This window comes from Mauremys mutica, chromosome 5 (genome assembly GCF_020497125.1).
Source record: "Mauremys mutica isolate MM-2020 ecotype Southern chromosome 5, ASM2049712v1, whole genome shotgun sequence".
NCBI lineage: Eukaryota > Metazoa > Chordata > Testudines > Geoemydidae > Mauremys > Mauremys mutica.
In genome coordinates, this window is record NC_059076.1 from 55,552,668 (window position 1) to 55,574,415 (window position 21,748).

Consider the following 21,748-nt stretch of genomic DNA (forward strand, 5'->3'; position numbering starts at 1 on the left):
GCTGTATCTTTTTTACTCTCCCATAACTCAAATAGGATTGAAGCAATTTTGCTCAAACTTTTAATTCAAATAAAATTAAAATAAAACCTTCAAGCACAGCCCAAACCTGGAAAAAAATAAGACTTAAAAATGATTTATCTGGAAAGTGTGAAAATGACTTATAATGAAAACGTTTTTGCAATGTTAACTATAGCTGTTGTTACTGGAGATCATGGAAGCATACCACAAAGTGAATGGTTCACTCTTGTAATCAATAAACCCCAACAGACTTTGCCCCTTTCTTCTTACTGACTGTTACTTTATAGCTAGCCAACCGAATAAAATAACCCTCACGCCCATTTTAAACTTGATCCCTCTTCTTCCTTTGAAGCCCCAAAGATAATAGTGATAATATCTGGATATCATGGTAGGATGAATGTGAGATGCCATGAGTGAGAGTCTTATAAATCAGTCTTTTCTTTGATTCAGATAACAATCTTTTATTTGTTTTTTTGTTTTTTCTTTAAAAGTGGTATGTTAACATCAGGTCATTTCTACATTTTCAGAGCTCTGTACAGGTCTCAAAAGGAAATAAGCAATGCTTAATGTACAAAGTAAAAACAGAACACTAGAAAAATCTGAATAAAATGGAGCAAGTTGCTGTCAGGGATACAGTACAAATTAGTAATTAGATGTCATCTGAAGTGCAATACCACTGCAGTGAGGATGAGTTAAGGAATGAAATAAAAATACTCTATTTTAAACAAACAGTATATATATATTTATATGTATATATTTTACAGATAGTAGACCCAGTGATATCTGCAGAATTGTAAAAACCTATTTACAAATAACCTTTTTTTTTTTTAAACATTACATATACATCAGCACCATAGTAAGAAAAAAACCAAACCTATTAAAATCTACCTCTCTATTACTTGGTCCCAGTACGGAGTATTTGGAGGAAGCTTTACAAGGACAACAGCGACTCAGTCCTCATCAGCAAACTTCCTGTCACCATATATGCGCTAATTCCTGTACCCTTCCAATAAAAGTGAATTTCCATTCCGTCACTTTTCAGTGTGTGTGTGTGTGTGTTTCCAAATCTAATTTCTCAGTTTGCCTCTCTGAGGATACATCTACAAAGCAAAATCAGAGCCTGGGTCAACTGACTTAGGCTCACAGGGCTCATGCTGTGGGGCAAAATGTAGCCATGTAGATGTTCTAGCTTGGGCTGCAGCCTGGACTCTGAAGCCTAGTGAGGGAGAAGGTCCTGGAGCCCGGGCTCCAGCCCAAACCAAAACACATACAAGGCTATTTTCAGCCCCGCAGCTCGAGTCCGGCGAGCTCAAGTCAGTTGACCCATGCACTGAGACTCAGCACCAGAAGGGTTTTTTTTGCTGTGTAGATGTACCCATAGTTGACAGGGAACCCTTTGTTACCGAGGCCAGGAAATAGAGATGCAGACCAGCCACTCCATCCCCACCATGCTTGGCGTCCTCACTGCTGTATGTGATGGTGCAACTGTTTGACACAGTGCAGGACAAGCATGTGCCCTACCCCTCCGGTAACATTTACATATAGCACACCAGTGCCAGTTCTACCCCTTCATCTACCCCCCTTTTATGCTAGTATGACTAAGATCCTACTAGCTATAAAATGCTTGTGGTTGAAATCTTCAGTTGGTGCTCACCTTTACAGTATTAGGGCCCACCCTGACGTCCACTGAAGTCAGTGGAAAGACCAAATCCCATGGACTTCAACGGATACTGATCAGTCCCTTCAGGTGTATTATTTAAAATGTGTTGGGTAAAACATTTTCACTAATGCATTTTAAAACTCTGGTGTAGACAGGACAGGCTGTATTTTAACACAGATTAAAGCTAACCCATGTTAACATATAGCTAACACAAACTAATCCATGTTAACATACAGCTAACACAAGCTAACCCATGTTAACATACAGCTTGCCCTGTCTACACCCTTTGTCCTAGTCTAGACAAGCCCAGCAAAGGGTTACCACACAAGAGTGAACAAGTAGCAGGGCACTGAGTTACCTGATGCTATGTCTACACTGCAGCTGGAGGTGCGATTCCCAGCACAGGTACACAGACTTGCATTAGCTCAGCTCAAGCTGATGCATTAAAATAGTAGTGTGGCTGTTGTGATGGCTCAAGCTCAAACCCCGGAGTGCGGGGAGCCATTGCCAGTGCCACAATATCCACACTGCTAATTTTTAGGACAGTAGCTCCAGTCTGTCTACCCAGCTGGGAATCACACCACCTGGCTGCAGTGTAGACATACTCTGAGGGGATAAAGGGTCCATTTTATTCCCATTTCTTGCTCCTGCTCATACCTGTGCTCCATCCAGAAACAAAGGGCTTGAACCTGTGAGGTACTGAGTGCCCATCCTCAGATCCCACAGGTTTCAGTGGGTCAGCACTTCATACCATGGGGCCTAAGCCAAGCAACTGAAGACAAGTCGATTGGTAGGTTTGGATCATTTAAACAATTTTCACTTCAGCTAATGTTTTGGCTCACAGAGACTGGGTTCAGATACTCGTAAGGGCCAGGTTGTATTATTTTAAAAGCACCATTTTGAAAGATGTATCACAGTTTTGTTACACGTTCAGCACAGATCTGCTTTTAACCTGTCAAGAGATATGTCACTGCTACTGCCTAGCAAGCTGGTTTGGGTAGACCCTGTCTTTGTGATAACCAATACACAGTCATTTGCCCCTTGATCATTACAACCAGTCCTTTCTTGATTCCTGCTGTTTGGATACCCCAGCGAATTTATCCCGGCACTAGGAAGCTTACACGGAACACCTGTTTAAGACAGAAAAGCAGGCTGCATGTAGTATTAAATCAACAGCATGGGCATCCCAGCCCCAAACAACACCTCTAATCTTGTGCATTCCGGAGAAGAAGGGAAACTCATTCAGAGTTTCACACTCTTGTGGTACATTTTAATGTTCTCAGACCTGCTTCCTTTCTTCATTGTCCCTGTTTGTGGGGGTGGCTGCTCGGCTGAAGAAAGGTGAAGTGCAATGGCCTTGTGTTACAGTGCATATTTTTCCCCATTGTTAAGGAAAAATCATGAGTATATTGGGGGAGGAGGAAGAGAAGGGGACGAATTGGATCTGCACAGAACTCTACTGTAATCTGTTCACTCTGCTTAGTCCTTTTACACCTGGTTTAGCTGTTAGCTAACAGTACACTGCCAAGCAGCACAGATGTGCCGAAGTGCCCAGATACAGAAGCAGAGACATGAGCCTAAAAGAGAACTAATAGCTCATTAAGTTAACCCACCCACTTAAGCAGTGGGTATGCCCGCTCATATCCACCGACAGTCCTGTACTCAAACTGTCCTGCTCTTTGTATTGCCAAGTTTATGTTCTGCTAAGCTTTTATTTTAACTTTTTTATCTCTCTACAGTGAAAATGGTAACCCCTCTATGATTGTTTAGGCTAATCACATTTGCTGGACATTCTTGCACAATAGCCTAGAGTAGGCTCCATAGGCCTTGTTCTGTATCAAATCAAAGAGAGCGGTACACTTTGAAATCTGGGATCTGCTTACACCCAGAGTTCAGCACATTTCTGACCTGTGCACGTGGGCTGCGCAATCACCTGGCAACTCCGTTAGGTTTTGCTCCCGGCCGAGGGATCTAGCTCTTCACACGCCCTGAAAGCTGCGGCAGTTATAGTAAAATAGAGCGGGAGAGACTGGGAACACCGCATCGCTGTGCAACAGTGCCTCACCACACAGAACGCGCCAGCTCGTCCCATGGACAGAGAGCAGCTGCGTTTCCAGCCCTCCCCTCTCTCTCACAGACAGACAGACAGAGCAAGTACTGCTGTGCAGTGGAGACTGCTATGTGGAAGTTTTGTGAAATCGACACGTCGATATTTTAACCACCACCTGACTCTTCCACAGTTGGCTGCAAGTCAGCTCGGTTTGCACAGATTAAAAAGCAAAAAACAAGGATGGTGGTACATCCTGTTTTCTTTTTTTAACGTAACTATCAGAGTTTTAAACTATACAAGCCCATTCACTATGGGTTTCCAAACAACTCGTCAAGTTCTTGCATCCACTCATCACCTGGTCCACCTTTAATGATGGAGTCCACAAGGTCCGCACCCTCTGCTATACTTGAAAAGGAACCTCCAGCTCCTTCATTACTGTAATTGTAAGACATGTCCTGAGTGGGGTTCCTCTCATAGGCCTGACCTTGGTTGCTCTGAGCAAAATTCCCACCTGGCATCTGTTGTGTAGGGGGCTGACTGAAACCAGGCATAGTGGGAACCCCCTGACTTATTGCAGGCATAACCATTGTCCTTGCTTGGCTGGTTCCTTGTTGTGCAGGGAGCTGTTGCAGCATTTGTCTTCCCATTGCTGGATTTAGGGCTCTGACTGTTCCACTCGTGTCCACAACTGACTGGTTAATTCCCTGTGGAAAATGTTGCTTAGGCAGCCTTGGTTGCCCAGACTGCACTGGATACGCCGTGCCGTTGTTGAATGACCCAATTTCACTGCTAGTCCTTCCAGGGATACCTTGTAAGCCTCGCTGCTGCCAGTTCTGTGCTCCTTGAGGGACAGTTGCCATCATGCTTTGAAGTCTAGGGACTTGTGGCCTGGGCAGGACTTGGCCCACAGGTCCTTTCATCTGCTGATGTTGCTGTTGAATAGAGTTCACAAGGATACTTTGACCAAAACTGCTGACAATTCCAACTCCTTGTCCGGACGCGGGCTGTCTTGGTCCTTGGCCTGCACTATGTGCCAGGGTCATGTCACTTTGGTTTGGGTGCTGCAACATTTGGCTCATTCCTGTGCTCATATTATACATTCCTGGTTGGCTGGTAGATGTGTTGCTATAAGGAGTCATTCTCATCTCGGACTGACCAGCTGCTGTCGACATTGTGCCAGGGTTCTGGGAGGGCCCCATTGCCATCATGCTTGCATTCTGGGCCATAATTCGGGAGGTCCTCATGCTCTGAAGCGCTGCTTGGTTTCTCACTGCTGCTATCTCCTGGGGAGAACCTACAGCAAGCAGGGGGAAAACTAAGTATTAAATCATATATCTTTGCATACTAAAAAATTTGTAGGAGTCTTTCAGATTTCTTTGCTTTTTGGGTGAATAAATTATTCTTTCATGTGAGAGTTAAAGGAAAGAGGAGAAAGTTATGCATCCCAGGGTGGAAAAATCTAGTCCTCCTGGTATTCACATGTCAGACAGAATGTGCTTCTCCACAACGTTCTAGCTGTGACCTGAATGCCGACCCACACAGTCTCCTTTCCTTGAAGGTGAGCGGCGGTACAGCTCCAGTGCTACCCTAAACAGGAATTACTGATCATGTTAGTTATTCAATCTGCAAAGTGGAAGACTGTTCAGCAGAGAATACTATCAATACAGGCCATTAGATTAATTTCCCTGAAGACCTAAAATAGGGCTGGAGAGGTTAAAAGCCAATGACTTACCCGGTAAGCAATTCTCATTTATGGCAATTTTTGGATATGTCCCCCCAGAGATCCAAGGGCTTTTGGTTCTCCATTTATCTTTAAAGTATCAAGGCAAACTGATTCTGTGCATGATCCAGCCTAAACCATCAGAGCCGTCTTCATCATGTACTATACAAGCTCCTCTAGTAAAACTGTGAGGCTTCAAAGCAGCAAGTACACTGCAGAGCCATTGGAGTAGCAGTACTGAGGCAGGGTTGCCCTTCTATTAGGCAGTGACTGATGACAAAATGTTCAAAAGGCTCCTATGTCACTTAGACACTAAGTCTCGTTTTAAAAATAATGTAGGTGCTTTTGAAATTTTTATGTCTAGAAAAATTGTAAATCACATACCAATATATAACACTAAATCATCTCCTCACTGGGGAAAATGGAACCAGGGACCTTTTTTAAAGTTACACACATAAAGGTCTTCATTTTTCTAGCACTGTTATGCAGCTGCACATACGTTATTCTTTTCGGACATGGGGCCCAATGCTGCTTCTATCAAAGTAAAAGACAAAACTCCTACTGGACTTCAATGGAAGCAGGATCAGGCCCATCATAGTGCATGTGATGGTTAGAAATCTACCTTGTCTGACTGAATTTCAAAGTAAATAACCAAACTTCTGTCGATCAGTTAAGACTCTCTTCTAAATATCTCCATTGTCTTTCAAAACTGAGCCATGAAAATGGAAATGTCAGACTCAGAAGGCCAATCAATTTTTTAATAGCTCAGGAGGCATAAATGAATGGATTTTCTATATCATTGTTACTGATTAAGTCTATGGAAAGAAGAAAAATTGTTTTTTTTTGGACATGTAGAGCAGAGAGAGTGTATTAGTGAATCAATATTATAAGCACATTTTACTGCACCTTGGACCAATGACGGGAAGCCAGAAAATCCTAACCTTGTTAAATTCCACACCGTGGCAGATAACTGCACCACGCTTGTGTCTTCCTGATGTGGGATTATCGATTTCTGGGAAACCAATATGCCTCTGTATTTACTATCTTTATTTAAAAACAATTATAGAAATTCTGATTATGCTACAGGTTCATTGTGGTTTTGGGTCAATACCATACTGAACTAAAACAATAAAATACTCTGCAGGTGAAGCTCAAACAGGATCACAGAATGAGGCATTTATTCCCAGATCAAACATTATTAAGTTTAAATAAAAAAAATCTGTTGTAAGAGACAAACTAAACAACAAAAGCAAGACATGGTGTCCCTAAATCAGTCATCACCACCATGGCATACTGCACAGATGAGTGTCAATCTGAAGGACACAGAACACTAGGTCCTGTTACATAAGATGGATGGTTCTTCTTTGTGAGTATATAGAAAAACTGTGCTAGAGAAACCACGTCCATATTACTGCACACATGGCTCAATGGATGGCCCCATCTCCACTGCCTGGCATGTGGGATTGGGTATGGAGTGACATGCAAAATACAGGTAAGTGAAGTGTTTTGGAGAGTGAACAAAACACCTATAAAAACCAGATAATCCAGTAGCTTTTACTTAGCCTATGTTACTGACAAAACAATTTTCTCAATGTTATACATTAGTGAGTCGCAGTTGTTTATGGTGTGGACCACCATCTCTCCCATTTATGACTGGGCAACTGTCTCTCCACCCATTGGCAAGCCCATAACATTTCAATAGTGACGTCTGCAAGTGCTTAAGTAGAAAAATAGTATTAGGAAAGTATATACTGCTGTCTTTTAACGCATGTTAGCAGCTAGAAACAAACAGAAGAGTCAGCACCAGTCAGTCCCAGTCTGTGCCAGACTACAATTTGAGAACCATAGTTTTACCTGCATAAGACACGGGAGCGCAGGTAATGTGGTAGTTCAGAGAGACAGGAATTTTAATATACTGGTGAAGTTCTGCTGTCATCTACATTCATGCCACCCCAGTAAAGTCCTTTGGGTTACGTGTGTACAACCGGAGCGTAGAATTTGGCTAAATATTTTTATTTAAATTTGTTTATTTATGAAAACAAATCCCTTCATTGGTCAATTTAGACTAATTCTTCTATTTTCTTCTAAACAATGGTGCAATATTTCAGAAGATTAATAAAGAAACATTTTGGGCAGGATTCTCAGCTGGTGGATACTGGTGAGCTCTGCCCAGGTCAATGGAGCTGTGCCAGTTTACAGGCAGAGAAGATGTGGTTCTTTGTTCACATGGCTATATGCTGGTATCAATGTACATAAGAACACAAGAACAGCCATACTGGGTCAGAGCAATGGTCCATCTAGTCCAGGATCCCATCTTCCAAGAGTGGCCAATGCCAGGTACTTCAAAGGGAATGAACAGAACAGGGCAATCATCAAGTGACCCATCCCCTGTTGTCCAGTCCCCGCATCTGGCAGTCAGAGGCTTAGGGACGCCTAGAGCTTGAGGTTGCATCCCTGACTATCTTGGCTAATAGCCATTGATGGACCTGTCCTCCATTAACTTATCTAATTCTTTTTTGAATCCAGTTATCTTTTTGGCCTTCACAATATCCCCTGACAATGAGATCCACAGGCTGACTGTGTGTTGTGTGAAGAAGTACTTCCTTTTGTTTGTTTTAAACCTGCTGCCTATGAATTTCATTGGGTGACCTCTGGTTCTTGTGTTATGTGAAGAGGTAAATAACACTTCCTTATTCACTTTCTCCACACTGTTCATGATTTTATAGACCTCTATTGTATCCTCCCCTTAGCTGTCTCTTTTCCAAGCTGAACAGTCCCAGGCTTTGGCTACACTTACACTTCAAAGCGCTGCCGCGGCAGCGCTTTGAAGCGCTAAGTGTAGTCAAAGCGCCAGCGCTGGGAGAAAGCTCTCCCAGCGCTGTCCGTACTCCACCTCCCTGTGGGGAATAACGGACAGCGCTGGGAGCCGCGCTCCCAGCGCTGGGGCTTTGACCACACTGGCGCTTTGCAGCGCCGCAATTTGCAGCGCTGGAGAGGGTGTGTTTTCACACCCTGCTGCAGCGCTGCAAATTTGTAAGTGTAGCCAAGCCCTGAAGTGTAGCCAAGCCCCCAGTCTTTTTAATCTCTATTCAAATGGAAGCTGTTCCATACCCCTAATCATTTTTGTTGCTCGTCTCTGTACCTTCTCCATTTGTAATATATCTTTTTTGAGCTAGGTTGACCAGAACTGCATGCAGTATTCAAGGTGTGGGTTTACCATGGATTTATATAGTGGCATAATAATATTTGCTGTCTTATTAGCTATCCTTTTCCTAATGGGTTCCTAGCATTCTGTTCGCTTTTTTGACTGTTGCTGCACATTGAGTGGATGTTTTCAGAGTACCATCCACAATAATTCCAAGATCTCTTTTTTGAGTGGTAACAGTTAATTTAGACCCCATAATTTTGTATGTATAATTGGGATTATGTTTTTCAATATGCATTATTTTGCATTTATCAACCATTTAGTACTGCATTCCTCACTTACACATAGTCTGTGTATGCATTCCTCACTTACAAATAGTGTGTTACTATTACTCCACACTATCACAAACAGATACTGCAACAATTGTGCTTTAGTCCTTTATCTATTCAGATTGCATCAGTGAGGAAGCCATTAAACTGGATCTTCATATTTTAAAAGCTCAAAATTAGTTGTGCCTAAACCAGGATATTTTCCCTAGGTTTTTCGACAACAAACAAACGCCCTTGACGTTTCAGACTTGTAAGCTATCTCTATTAGTATCTAAGATTCTTAGCTTTTTTCTATAGCTGACCTTTCTGGCATGACTAAAGCCATTCCTTGTCCAAATTAAGATGACCTCTTCTGAAGAATAATCATCAAAAATCCCTTTCCAAAAAGGGAAGGAGACGGACTGAAATAAAGGTGGGGAGGAAGAAGAGAAGAACCAAGAGGGAGGGAGAGGCACTGGTTGAAATAAATTGTAATGGGGAGAGGGGAGAAAAGATAAACTCACAAAATCCAAGAGTCAAAGAGGCAGAACAGAGAAGAAAGAAAAAACTGATGGGGAGAATTTTTAAGGGGCAGATTTTATTGGAGAGCGCTAAAAGCCACTCAGAAATACAACTCTCTGTGTAAAATTGAACCGCACCCATCTGTGAAAGTGTGTTATATAAGTGTACATGTGAGCGTGCAGGATGCAGAGAGAGAGAGAGAGATGGATCTTTTCCCTCGATACCCTCCCTAGCCTCCAACATACACAAATGAAATGAACTCCCAGATGCCCACTGCAAAGGACAGCTCTGACATGGAGGGTGTGAAAAGCATTTATAACTTTTACCTTGGAACTGACTGACTTGTTGCACTGGATACGAGTTCCGCTGCTGCTGGAGATGTTGCCGAGGCAAATGTGACTGCTGCTGCAACTGCTGGAAACGAATGAGAGAAGGAAAGACGGCAGAGGAGAAAAAGATGATTAATGAATGAATGACTGAATGTGACCATTCTCAGACTGGTTGCAATGACAAACAGCAGCTCAATTGCAGCAATTGCTAGCAGGCTGTTCTGGGGAGACAAGTGCTGTGTGTCAGCAGGCAGGCAAAGTGTGCAGCTGCCTCATGTGAAGAGTCCTACTGAGAGTACTTGGAGCACTCAGCACATAGGCTTCTCTTTGGTTCAAAAAGGAACCAGCACTTGGACTCACGTTACCTAACCCTACTCATAAGCACTTCCTAAGTAGCAGTATAATTGTCTCCAACCTAGAGGGAGTGGAAGGGAAGAGAGGAGATGGGAGGGAATATTTTTAGAAATGTCTTTGTCCATCAGCATGAGAGGTGGGTCCGAAATGAAACTCTGGATCCCAACTCTGGCAATGTTCCCTTTTGGATCCAGAGTTAGTGGTTGGACTTGATCTTTAGAATGAGGAGAACACACACTCTGGATTCATAACATCCCCAACTCTGAGGACTGCTGGTTCCAGATCTGAACTTTGTGGCCCAGGCCCATCTCTATCCAAAACAAAAAGAGCTGCTGGGGCCCAATTCCCCTCCTGCTTTCCCCCCATCCTCCTCATCTTTTGGTTTTGTTTTGTTGTTTCCATTTGCTCGTTTTATTACCACGTACAGTAGCACCACAGATGTGCTAATAACTCATTCAGGACAAGTGAATTGGTCTGAGATAGCGAGTGATTGTGAAATGCCTGTGTGTCCCGATTTGTTACACAGCTGTGTTGAGCTGTCTCTCATGGCTGCAGTATACGAATATTCTTTATTTATTTAAAGCACACTCAAATGTTGATGGTGAATATAAGTGGAAGCCACATGATGTTTGGGTTTATATGTGCCTTCAAAAGACTAGCGGATGCGCTGCAAAGCAGCTCTCATAAGACCCTGAGGTTATCTGGTTGCTTCATCAATGTACTGTAAACAGACTTAGCGCCCTCTTAAAAAGCGATGGCTTACATATGTGCAGAGATATGGCAAGAGAGGGAATGAAAACTGACCTACTGTACCTTGATTCCTTGTCCTACAAATGTTCATTATAAACTTCCGTTCACAATATATAGACTCCCCCAGCTCACAAAAAGAGCCTTAAGAAGAGCCCACTGCTGAATAAAGAATGTGTAGGAATCACTGCACAATTTTGAAAAATGTATTAGCAAAACACAAAGAGAAAAATTGTTTGATACCATTTCCAGTGCATCAGAAAAAGCCAGGAATCTAAGAGGACCTAATTTAACTTATGTGTGATACAGCTGATCGTACAGCTGCTGTTTCCCAGTACTTTTGGGGTCTGAGTCTCCACCGGCTTTCCCTTGTGTTGTGATGAACACCTGTGAAAGTGGGTGTAAAACACTACCATTCTGATTGGGCAGCTTAACACCCATTTTGCACAGGTACAAACAATTACACAAAAGGCAAGTAAGAATCAGGCCCTAACAATGAATTCAATTTCAGCCTCTGCTACTGGAATACAGAGGTACCATTTGCCATGCTACTACAGAAAAGATGGAGTCAGGTGGTGCCTCCCTTATAAACTGAGGTCCTGATTCTGATCTCCTGCATAGCTGTAAATGGGGAGCAGCTCTAGGAATCTGTGGGAATATACTGATATGAAACTGGCTTGAGATCAGAAGCAACATTTGTGCTTTTCAAATTTACTTTTCAGTTCACTCTAGGTTGACAATTCAGTGTACACTAATTCTGTTCTCACTCGTACCAGTTTTACACCAGCATAACTAAACTGATTTCCGAAGTGTAGCTCCAGATTTACACTGGTATGAAATCAAAGTCAAGGCCAAAGTATAAGCCAGGGGACAGGAAATTAGTTTGACCATGCGTTTACTACATCAATCACAGTTTGAGAATATGAATATAGATGAGGAGAGGCTCTGTTATGAGGCTTCCATTGCCCCTGTTCTCGTGTGTGTGGGTATTGTACTGTCTGAAATACAGAAGAAGAGCTACAGTACCTGCTCTGCCAGGATCTGCTGCTGCTGCCTTTGCTCCCTTAGAAACTGTTGCTTCTGTTGCTCCATCACATGGAGCTGGGCCCTTTGCTCAATCAACATCTGCTTCACGATGGCTGCTTGTGGCTGATTTCCCAGGAAACTGGGACCTCCTGGGTTTGTACCCGTGACCACGTTGCTGGAGCCTGGTGGGACAGAAGGCTGCATAGGGACTGTGGTCCGAGAAAGTCCCACCGGGTGCTGTTCCTGTACAAAGAAAGAGATACAGCTTCACTACTCAATGTACTCCACATACAAGGGGAAAGTATGGACCAGGAACAGTAAGTGGTGGACTCGCTTGTGAACCTGACAGACCTTAGAAAAGGAAAGAGACCCCTGAAAACCCCCCACACCCAACCAACCAATTTCATATAGCACATTCCAAATGGAACAGGTATTAGACTGAATTATACTTAGCACTCACATAAACTTATGTTGAAAGCATTGCACAGAAGTTAATTATCAAGATCCTTACAGCTGCCTTGCTACAGATGGAAGAACTTACTATTTCCATTTTACAGATGGGGAAAGTGAAGCAGAGAAGTAATTTGCCCATCACCTGGTGAATCAGCAGCAGTACTGGGCTTAATAGGACTTCCAAACTCCAGCTCTGAGCTCATCAGTATTGCCAACTGCAAGCATTCAAAATACATGAATTGGGACCCAAAAAATAAAGAGTTTTTCTTTAAAATCATGAGAACAACAACAGTTGGGTTCTTTTTATTTTCCTTAAGGTTTCTGAGCCTTTAGGAGTCATGTTTTCAAACTTTTACTCTGCAGTCATGAGGATGAGAAACTGTTTAAAAAAACCAAACCAACAAAAAGGAAACTGAGATTTTCACATCATCATTTGACTCCAGGAGCTGGAGCTTTCAGAAAATCCCTTACTGTGAGATGAATTAAATCTTGAGAATTGACCACCCCGATTCCTGTAGACCACATCAGGGTTCAAGATTTAGCCACAAAATAGAATCATTTAAGGTTCATACTCCAATCATATTGTGAGAGCTTGGGGCTGAGAAAGCAGGAAACCATTTTGACATGGGTACTTCTGCCCAAAATGACCCTAGAGCCCCTCTCTGTTTCCAATCCAATGTGTGTTGAGGTAGGGACTAAAAAGGGAGAGGCAGGCTGGATTTCAAGGTCATTCTGGCACACATTTACTCCTAACCCATCATCCTGTCCCTCTCCCCCCATTTCCCATGGAACTGCACACAGTGTTTGGCAGAGCTGTGGAAGGGACTAGGAGGATCTTCCTTACCAGCTCTGTGAGCAGCATCTACCCTGTTTTCCCAGGGTGATCTTTTTTACTAGAAGGTTTTGTTAGGGTGCCTTCCAGGAGGTCAGTGCCTAAGGGCTTGTCTACACTTACAGCTCTGCAGCGGCACAGCCGCATCGGTGGAGCTGCGCTGCTGTAGCCCTTAGTGAAGATGCTACCTACGCTGACTGGAGAGCTTCTACCATTGGGATAGGTACTCCTTCCTCTCTGAGAGGCAGTAGCTGTGTCGATGGGAGAAGCCCTCCCATCAATATAGCTCTGATTGCACCAGGAGTTCGGTCAGTACAACTATGTTGCTGAGGGGTCTGGATATTCCACACCTCTGAGCGACACAGTTATACTGACACAAGTTGGCCATGTAGATCATAGCTAATGCAAAGAAACCCACAAAGGGAGAGAGGCGTGTTTCACAAACACTGCGTCCCTCAAAACTCACGTCTGTTTTATGAACTCTTTAGCAGCTGTACGCCTCTAACAAGGCCCAGTGCACCGCCCAAACCCACTGAAACCATGAGTCAGGGGCTTAAGTGCCACACAGGACCCTCTCCATGGGGGTACAATGCAGCCCAATTTATTAATCTGTATGTGTCCTGTTACTACAGGCAGGCCCCAGGGGATGGGGACGCCTGTTTCTAAAAATGGCCAATGCTGCTGTTCTGTCTCTGCACCAGCAGATGGTGATATTCGCCTGATCCTCCACCATTCGGCCCAGCTTGGTGATTACTGCCCTGTCTCTCTCCCTCTCTCTCTCTTCCCCCCACCCCCACACTTGCAGATGGCTTAATCATGACTACTGTTCCTCCTCCTCCTCCCCCCGCACACCCCCTCAGTACGTCTGGGATAATGCTGCTAACGTAGAGCTAGGCAGTCAAGTGTTACAGCGTAGGGCAGGTAGCCTGGCAACTGAGAGTATAATACTGAACAGATGGTGTTCGTACAGCATGATGGACATCACACACGACAGCCTGAGACAATCCAGGAATTCCCTGGTGATTTGAGGCCCTCTTTACATGAAATGAGCCCGCATCACCGTTGCCATGTATCTGTTGGTTTCCCCCCAGCTCTCCCATTGACATCTAACCAACAAACTGGCTACCTATTATTCACTTTACCTACAGCCCAAAGGGCACGTTATTTGGTGATGGTGGAGGCAACACGCTGAGATTTCAAATCAGGGAGCCCTAAACTAGACACCGAGGCGTAGCTATTTGGAACAAGGAGAAAGAGGAGGAGGGAGCTTTCCAAATCTTTGTTTCAAATCAGGGCCCTGGCTTTCCCCAGTGAAAATAATTTGAGGGGGGGAGGGGTGCATGACACAGAGAGAGAGAGATACAGTTTTATGGCATTCCAGGGTGTGTACCTCTTAAGGTAAAGACTTTAAAATACAATGGGTCATTTGTGGGACATAGTGATTCATGTCTGAATTATCTATCCCAATACCCCCGGGTGTTATTTAGCCCTCTCGACAGCACGGATGTTTAAAGGAGCCCTTAAAGAAGACAATAATAGATGGAAACCTCACACCCCAAATCCCTCGCCCCACCCTACTTTCCCAAACAAAGAAACAAACAACTCTTCCCCCTGGTGAGAGCTGCAGGCAGAACTGCAGTACACCGGCTCAGACTCCAAATTCAATGTGATACTGAGGGGACTCCTGACACTTCTTTTACAGAGCATGCTGCTATTTACTAATGAGCTCAGGAAGCGGAGACATACCCAGGCTGTCAAATTTCCAAACACCAAACAACGCATAATGTATTGCTGTGGTTGGGAAGGAAGCGGGGGAAGAAGGAGCAAAACTCGAGGAGAATTTTCAGAGGGAGAGGAGAAAAACAAAAGACAATAGTCTTTCTGCTACAAAATTTACCAAGACATAACAATAGGTATATAAGAAAAACCAAACAGTGCTCTCTCTCCCAGCCCAGCCGCTCCAAGTGAGGGTGCTGCTGAGTTTTATTCAATGACTAATGGGTTTATTCCATCTTTTCATATCTGACAATTTTCCCTGACACTCCCTCACTACCAGTGTCCCTGCTAGCAGTGATTTATAGGTGAGGAAATAGGATTTCTAGGGCTGAGGTCAGAAGGACATCTGGCCTACAGGCAATACCAGCTTGCACTCACTGAGGGCTTCTCTACACTTACAGCTGCAGCAGCGCAGCTGTGCTGCTGTAGCACTTAGTGAAGACACTATCTACTCTGACTGGAGAGCTTCTCCCGTGAGTGCAGGTACTCCACCTCCCTGAGAGCTATGTCCACGGGAGAAAACCTCTGGTTGTCAGAGGGCTGTCTACACCAGGAGTTCAGTTGGTATAGCAGCATCGCTGAGTAGTTTGTAATTTAGACTAGGGCTGAGAAAGATCTGGGACAAGCATTCAGGGCTCTTCTAGGGCTGGCCTCTGGCTCCCTGCACGCACCTTCCATCATGAAAACTACACCTAGTTTAAGTCCTGCTTCTAGGATGGGCATTGTCTACACATGCCTAGAGCCAATGCAGGCTCTCTGAATCCACACTGTCATGGGGATTTTTGTGCCGGTGAAAGCAGTGCCCAGAAGAAGCATGTCACAGTAGTGTTACACAGCATCCCTGCTGGCTGTTATCATGTGCTGAATACTGACAGTATAGCCTGAGCTGTGCAGAACATAAAAGAAATATGGCTCCTGCCCTAAGGAGTTTACAGTCTAAAAGCTAGGCAGAAGAGCCCCACTGGAAACACCACACCAGCTCCTTCCTGCTCCCGAACGCTGTGGTGGGGGACATTAGGAGGAGGAGTGAGAAAATCCAGTTTGAAGGCTGTAGTTTGGGAATGATTTGAGCTAGCGATAGCAGCAGACCCAGGCCAAGGAATGACCAGCTGGGAAAAGACCAAACAAAAAGGAGTTTGAAATAAATGGAATAAGTATATGCTACATAGCAAGTACAGCACTGAGATAACAAGGCAACAAGCATTTTTTAGACAGGGAGATGCGGAAATAGAACCACATGATGGATATTATTCTATGGATGTGATAATACTTTGAAAGCAGTCAAACATAGGTGCTGGAACAAGAGGTGCGGGTGTGTGTGCAGCACCCCGACTTGAAGTGTAGGATTACAGTTTGGTTCAATGGCTCTCAGCATCCCCACTATACAAATTGTTCCGGTACCCCTGTGGTCAGAAAAAATAGTCAGGAGGAGAGTATAAATACCTAGACAGATACAGCAGATATAGATGATAGATAGACAGATTAGAAAGAGAGAGAGTCTGAGTAGATGAGGAATATTAAAGTAGAAAATATAGCAAGGATCATAGTAAGTGTCTGAAAAAAGCACAAACATTTCTTATAAGCCATTTGCCACCCTGAACAGGGAAGATCCCCATTATCAACTTCGGCATTTTTACAAAGGTTACAAAATGAGATCATATAACCACTAGAGAAAAAAATCCAATATCTCCCTTTGAAACCTGCTCAGCTATTAGGAACTGAGCTTCATCTCAGAAAAGATTGTTTGTTTGTTTGTTTAAAATTCTGCTTTTGGTTATAAAAACTTCAGGAATCTCCCTCCTTTTTCTATGTTCTCCTTGGTTCAAAAGAGATGGAGGATTTGTTGCTCACTTCCATCTATCTGTTTATATGATTCTCATCATGTCAGTGTCTGAGCATCTCATAATCACTCAGGCATTTTATCCTGGGAGGTAGGTGAAGTATTGTTCTAATTTTCAGAGGGGAAATGGAGTCCCACCGTTGCTGAAGCAACTTGTCCAAGATCATATAGCAAGTTTGTGACTGAGCTAGGAATTGAACTCAGGTCTCCCAAGTCTCAATACCCTGTCCCCTATCTACCCCATCTTTTCTACCTAACTCTATGGGCCTTGCCAAGCTCCTTTTCAACTCCACCACTGATCATTCTGCCATTTACTTCCCCATTCCTCAACACTTAGTCTGTGCCCAAGAAGGGGTGTGTGTAGCTAAAGTTACAAAGGAATGAATTCCGAGGTGGAGGAGGGATGAGCACAGCTGGGCTTGACTTGGCCTGACTTCCCTTAAGACAAAAACTCTGCAATATGAGCTCCTTGGCTTGTCTTTCTTCAGAGTTGGAAAGTGCCTGAAACATAATGGGACCAATCATAATTAAATAAGTACTAACACCACCACTCTTAATCTTTACTGGGGCTTAAACTTTGGACCTAATCCTGCAACCATGTACTTAACAGGATTGGGCCCAATGTTCCCTCACTAGAACCTCTTTAATTATTCCACACAGCAGCTAGGTCACCTGGTTACTCATTGGCCTACATAGTTTTTGGCTCCTCTGTGAAATACCTAAATATAAACTTTAGATTCACTTACAAGATAAACACTTTGAGTTAGGTCAGTGTCTGTGTGACTGGAAAAATAGAGTAAAATGAGAATACGACCCCATCACTTTTCCTCCCCCACAACAGCGCAGTCTCTGACAGGGTTAAAATCAATGCTGGAGTGTAACATGGGAAAGTAGGATCAGCCCTTCTCCTTGAAGGTCAGGTTTGCAAGGACTTTTTTGAGAAAACAACAAGAAAATACAATTTGTCCACATCTCTACTTTGCACAGATATTCCCTGATGGACTCTCTGCTGAAATATAGCTCTTAGATATTTAGGTTGGGCTTTTTTTTTTCTTTTTTTTTTTTAAATTGTATGTCCTGGTTTAAAAGTTTCCTCCACCTGCACTTTCCCCCCATCCCTTTCTCATGCTGTGTTTTAGAACTGGTTGAACACATTCAAAAAGCAGTGTAACTGTGAGGGTTGTGTCACCTGCACAGTGGAGCAGAGCAGCTGCTACAGCTTCTGAGCAGCCTGTGTCACGAAAATACAGCACACTAATGATCTTTCAGCTGCTCTATGAATTGAGCCCTTTACCCACCCTATCTGCATGCTACCTCTTTCTTTCTTTGCTTGGGAAAAAAATGTCAGCTGTCTCTGGCAAAGCTGATTACAAAGGCTTTTTCCTACCACCCCCCCTCCACCCCCAGTTCTGATGAAGTCATCAAGCTAAAGATTTCATAACTGATGCACAGGACGATCTTGTGTTATACTGGGAGATGGGCCAAGTGCTTCCATTTATAGACAAAGGCACCGCCATGCTGCCAAATGGAGCCCTTTCCTGCAGACATTACAAGGAAAAAGAAAGGGGGGGGGAATCAGGAGCCAGAGGGCATGCTGTGAAGTGACATCACTAGGAGCTTCCTCCAACAATCCCCAGCACACAGCTGCCTGCTGTGGCAGCAGCCTGAGACCAAACTAAACCTACTTCAAAAAGACAGTTATATAACTACTGTCCGAGCTCCCTTAAACACACACACCGCCCCCCCCCCCGCCCAGTAGGCCAAAATTAACTCTGGTGTACCTGCATGGACGTCACCCAATTCTGTAGCACAGAATCAAGTCAATTCTAGAATATTGTTAAAAAAGGCACAAAGGTTTAAAATAAGTCATGCCAATGGACATGTGTGTCCGGGGTCCTAGTGGGGGCCAGCTATGGTCACCCAGTTAGGGAGAACTGCAAAGAATGGAGCAGACAATCCCCATAAAGCTGGTGGATATTCCAATACTTAGATTTAACAAGCCAGCATAAACCAGCTTCTTTATTACCTTACTGGTTACTCAGAAGTCTAAACAACCCAGTTCCCTTAAAGTGATCCAGCCTCAGGCCTCCATCCAATCAAATATGATGATTTCTGAAAATCTTATTTCATCATACGAAAGAAAAGGTTCTACCAATCCCCACTGGATCGGACACATTACCTCCCAGGTTACTGAATATTCCAGATCTTACCCAAATACACGCTACAGCCAATTCTTATTAACTAAACTAAAATTTATTAAAAAACAAAAGAGAGAGAGAGTATGGTTAAAAGATCGATATATATACAGACATGAGTTCAATTCATTAGATGAACACCAGCTTTCATCTAATGAAAACAAGGGCTCTGTTTTAAGCACAAATCTGAAGACAATCACAAATGTGTTACTTCTAGTATAATTTGTTTAATTATTTATAGGTACAAGAATTTAGATTTACAACTGAAGCTTCCTGTTATATTGATATTTACCAAGCAAAGCCCAAATTAAGGCCAAACACCCCAATACACTAGCTTCACTCCTGGAATATTTCATACTGCTTTCTCTCTCTTATGGCCAAAGGCCCAGTTTTGTTCCCAAGATAATTACGAAGCACCCAGTGACTTCAGCAGGTACAGCATAGGGCTCCATATCCGGAAGAAGGCAGCACAGCCCAGGTCAAAAGGCTTTGCACACAGGAACATGGACTCCAGTGTGTGGGATGGGGGAACCAAAACCTCAGCTACAACATTTTATTACCTGCCAGCCAGGCTATCCACAGCTCTACTGTTAGGTTCAGAGCAGAAGCAACAAGCCAGCTGCATGGTTCTTACAGCAACGTTGGGCTGTACAGATTTGTGCTGTGCACTCATCTCCTGGCTCAGCCCCAACACATGCACTTTCCTTCCTCCACAGTAAACTACCTAATGTGGATAGGAATACAGACCCCCCCCGCCGCCCCCGCCCCACTCCCATTGCTGCGAGGAGCTGGAGATAAGCCCTGCGGCTCAGAGTGAGCCTCACAGCCAGGAAGACTGACTTGCACTAACTTAACATTCTAGTCCCAGACCCTGCACCTGCCCTGGGCAGGGGCCCCGGGGGGCCTGAGAGCAGCTCCTGGCCAGTATCCCCGCCCCCCCAGGGCATGCTGCTCTGGGCTGGTGGAGGGTCTGGTGCTCCCCATAGCAACACAAGCTCCCTGGTCAGCTCTTACTACTGCCCGGCTTCAGCTTCTGGCCTAGCCCGGGGCAGGGCCCCAGGCGAGTGGGGGCATCACCACCTGGAAGAGGCTGGCGCCACCCGAGCCTTGGGCAGGTGTGGAGCGGTGCCACAGGGAATCCAGGACAAATGCTGTCCTGGAGTCATTCAGCCCGGAATTGGGATCTGAACTCTCCATTTCGAGACTGTCCCAACCAGTTTGGATGGGTGGTCACCCTAGTCAGGGAAGTACCCAAAGCAACAGTGCTTCTTTTGGTTCCCAAGGGACAGGCATTTTTTAAGAAAGGCACAGAGACAGATTTTCCAGGCTTAGCACCCACACGTGAAGCCAGATTCTCAAAAGAGCTCAGCTCCCATTGAGGTACGGTACCTAAATTAGGGCCAGATTTTCAAAAGTGATCTGCAACTAGCAGCGTCCAACATGCTACAGATTGCCACATTTTTACAAGAGCAGAGCAGCCAATGTGCAGAGTTTTCTGGTGAAAATCTAGTCACCTATTTTGGTGCCTAAGTGGGAGCTGAGCTCTACTGAAAATCTGGCCCTTAGTTAAGTCTGTAATAGGAATTTACACTTGTTAAAAGTTAAGAACATTACACATGGCTGCCTTACGAACAGGTTAAAGTGCAATGAAAAGATGCCTGTGTTTGTCTTAAACTAGATCTCACATCCTTTTTCTTTTCACTGTGTGATTTGCATTATTCCTCCTACTGCATCATCAGTTTCTTCTGATCAGAACTAAAAGCAAGCCCAGAAAGAAAAGAAAAGAACAAACACCTAATGACCCCACTGAGGCCTGGACTGAGGGTATCTATTGGAAGGTGCACAATGGGGATGACAACAGGTGCAACAAACCCTGCCCTGTGGATTCTTGTGCATGGACTAGATATTGAATATCCTGATCCTACCCCACTGAAGTTAATGGAAGCAGCATTTGCCTCCATGGGCAAAAGGACTGTTCAAAACGACCACCCCTAATTAGCACCCCTAATGAGGACAGTTATGCCCCTCTTGGTCCACTCCAGCAGGAACAGAGTATCTTGTACTATTTCAAAAGGTACACATTCAAACAAAATGTGTTTTAATAAAGCCACACGCAAAGTTATCCATCTAGGCACAAGGTACACAGGCTATACCTACAGAATTGGGGACTGCATTCTGGAAAGCAGGGACCCTGAAACAGATGTAGGGGTTATAGTGGACAAGCAACTGAACATGAGCTCCCATTGCGATGCTGTGGCAATAAAGGACTAATGCAATCCTTGGATGTATAAACAGGGGAGTAATGAGTAGGAATAAGGGTGCGATTTTAGCTCTGTATATGGTATTGGTGAGACCGATAATGGAACACTGAATACAGTTCTGGTGTCCACATTTAAAAAGAATGTTGAAAACTTGGAGACGGTGCAGAAAAGTAGCCTTATAGTGAGAGACTTAGAGAGCTCAATCTGTTTAGCTTATCAAGAAGAAAACTGAGAGGTGACTTGATTACAGTGTATAAGTACCTTCACAGGGGAAATATATTGGGTACTAAAGAGCTCTTTAATCTAGCAGAAAAAGGCCTAACAAGAACCAACGGCTGGAAGCTAAAGCCAGAAAAATCTACTCTGAACAGGGCCGGTGCAACCACTTAGGCAAACTAGGCGGCCGCCTAGGGCACTGTAGCGGGCTGGCTACCCGCTCCTGCCCTTTGGGGCTTTAAAACAGACCTGGGAAGGGGCTTTTGGCTGGGCTGATTGGGGAAATGGCGGCAGCT

The 21,748-nt window shown here is 44.2% G+C and overlaps 1 protein-coding gene across 3 annotated transcripts in view; it reads right to left on the bottom strand.

Annotated features, from left to right (window-relative positions):
- Positions 1-264: 264 nt before the first annotated feature.
- MAML3 (mastermind like transcriptional coactivator 3) overlaps positions 265-21,748 on the bottom strand; it is a 342,237-nt gene continuing 320,753 nt past the window's right edge. For 2 of the 3 annotated variants that reach the window (XM_045019991.1, XM_045019993.1), the window contains exons 3-5: positions 11,880-12,122; positions 9,750-9,837; positions 265-5,022 (exon numbers count right to left, since the gene is read on the bottom strand). In XM_045019991.1, coding sequence (XP_044875926.1) covers positions 4,037-5,022; positions 9,750-9,837; positions 11,880-12,122 — 1,317 coding nt within the window. In that variant the 3' untranslated portion in view covers positions 265-4,036. The remainder of the gene's footprint in view (positions 5,023-9,749; positions 9,838-11,879; positions 12,123-21,748) is intronic. The other variant, XM_045019992.1, reaches the window with a different exon arrangement.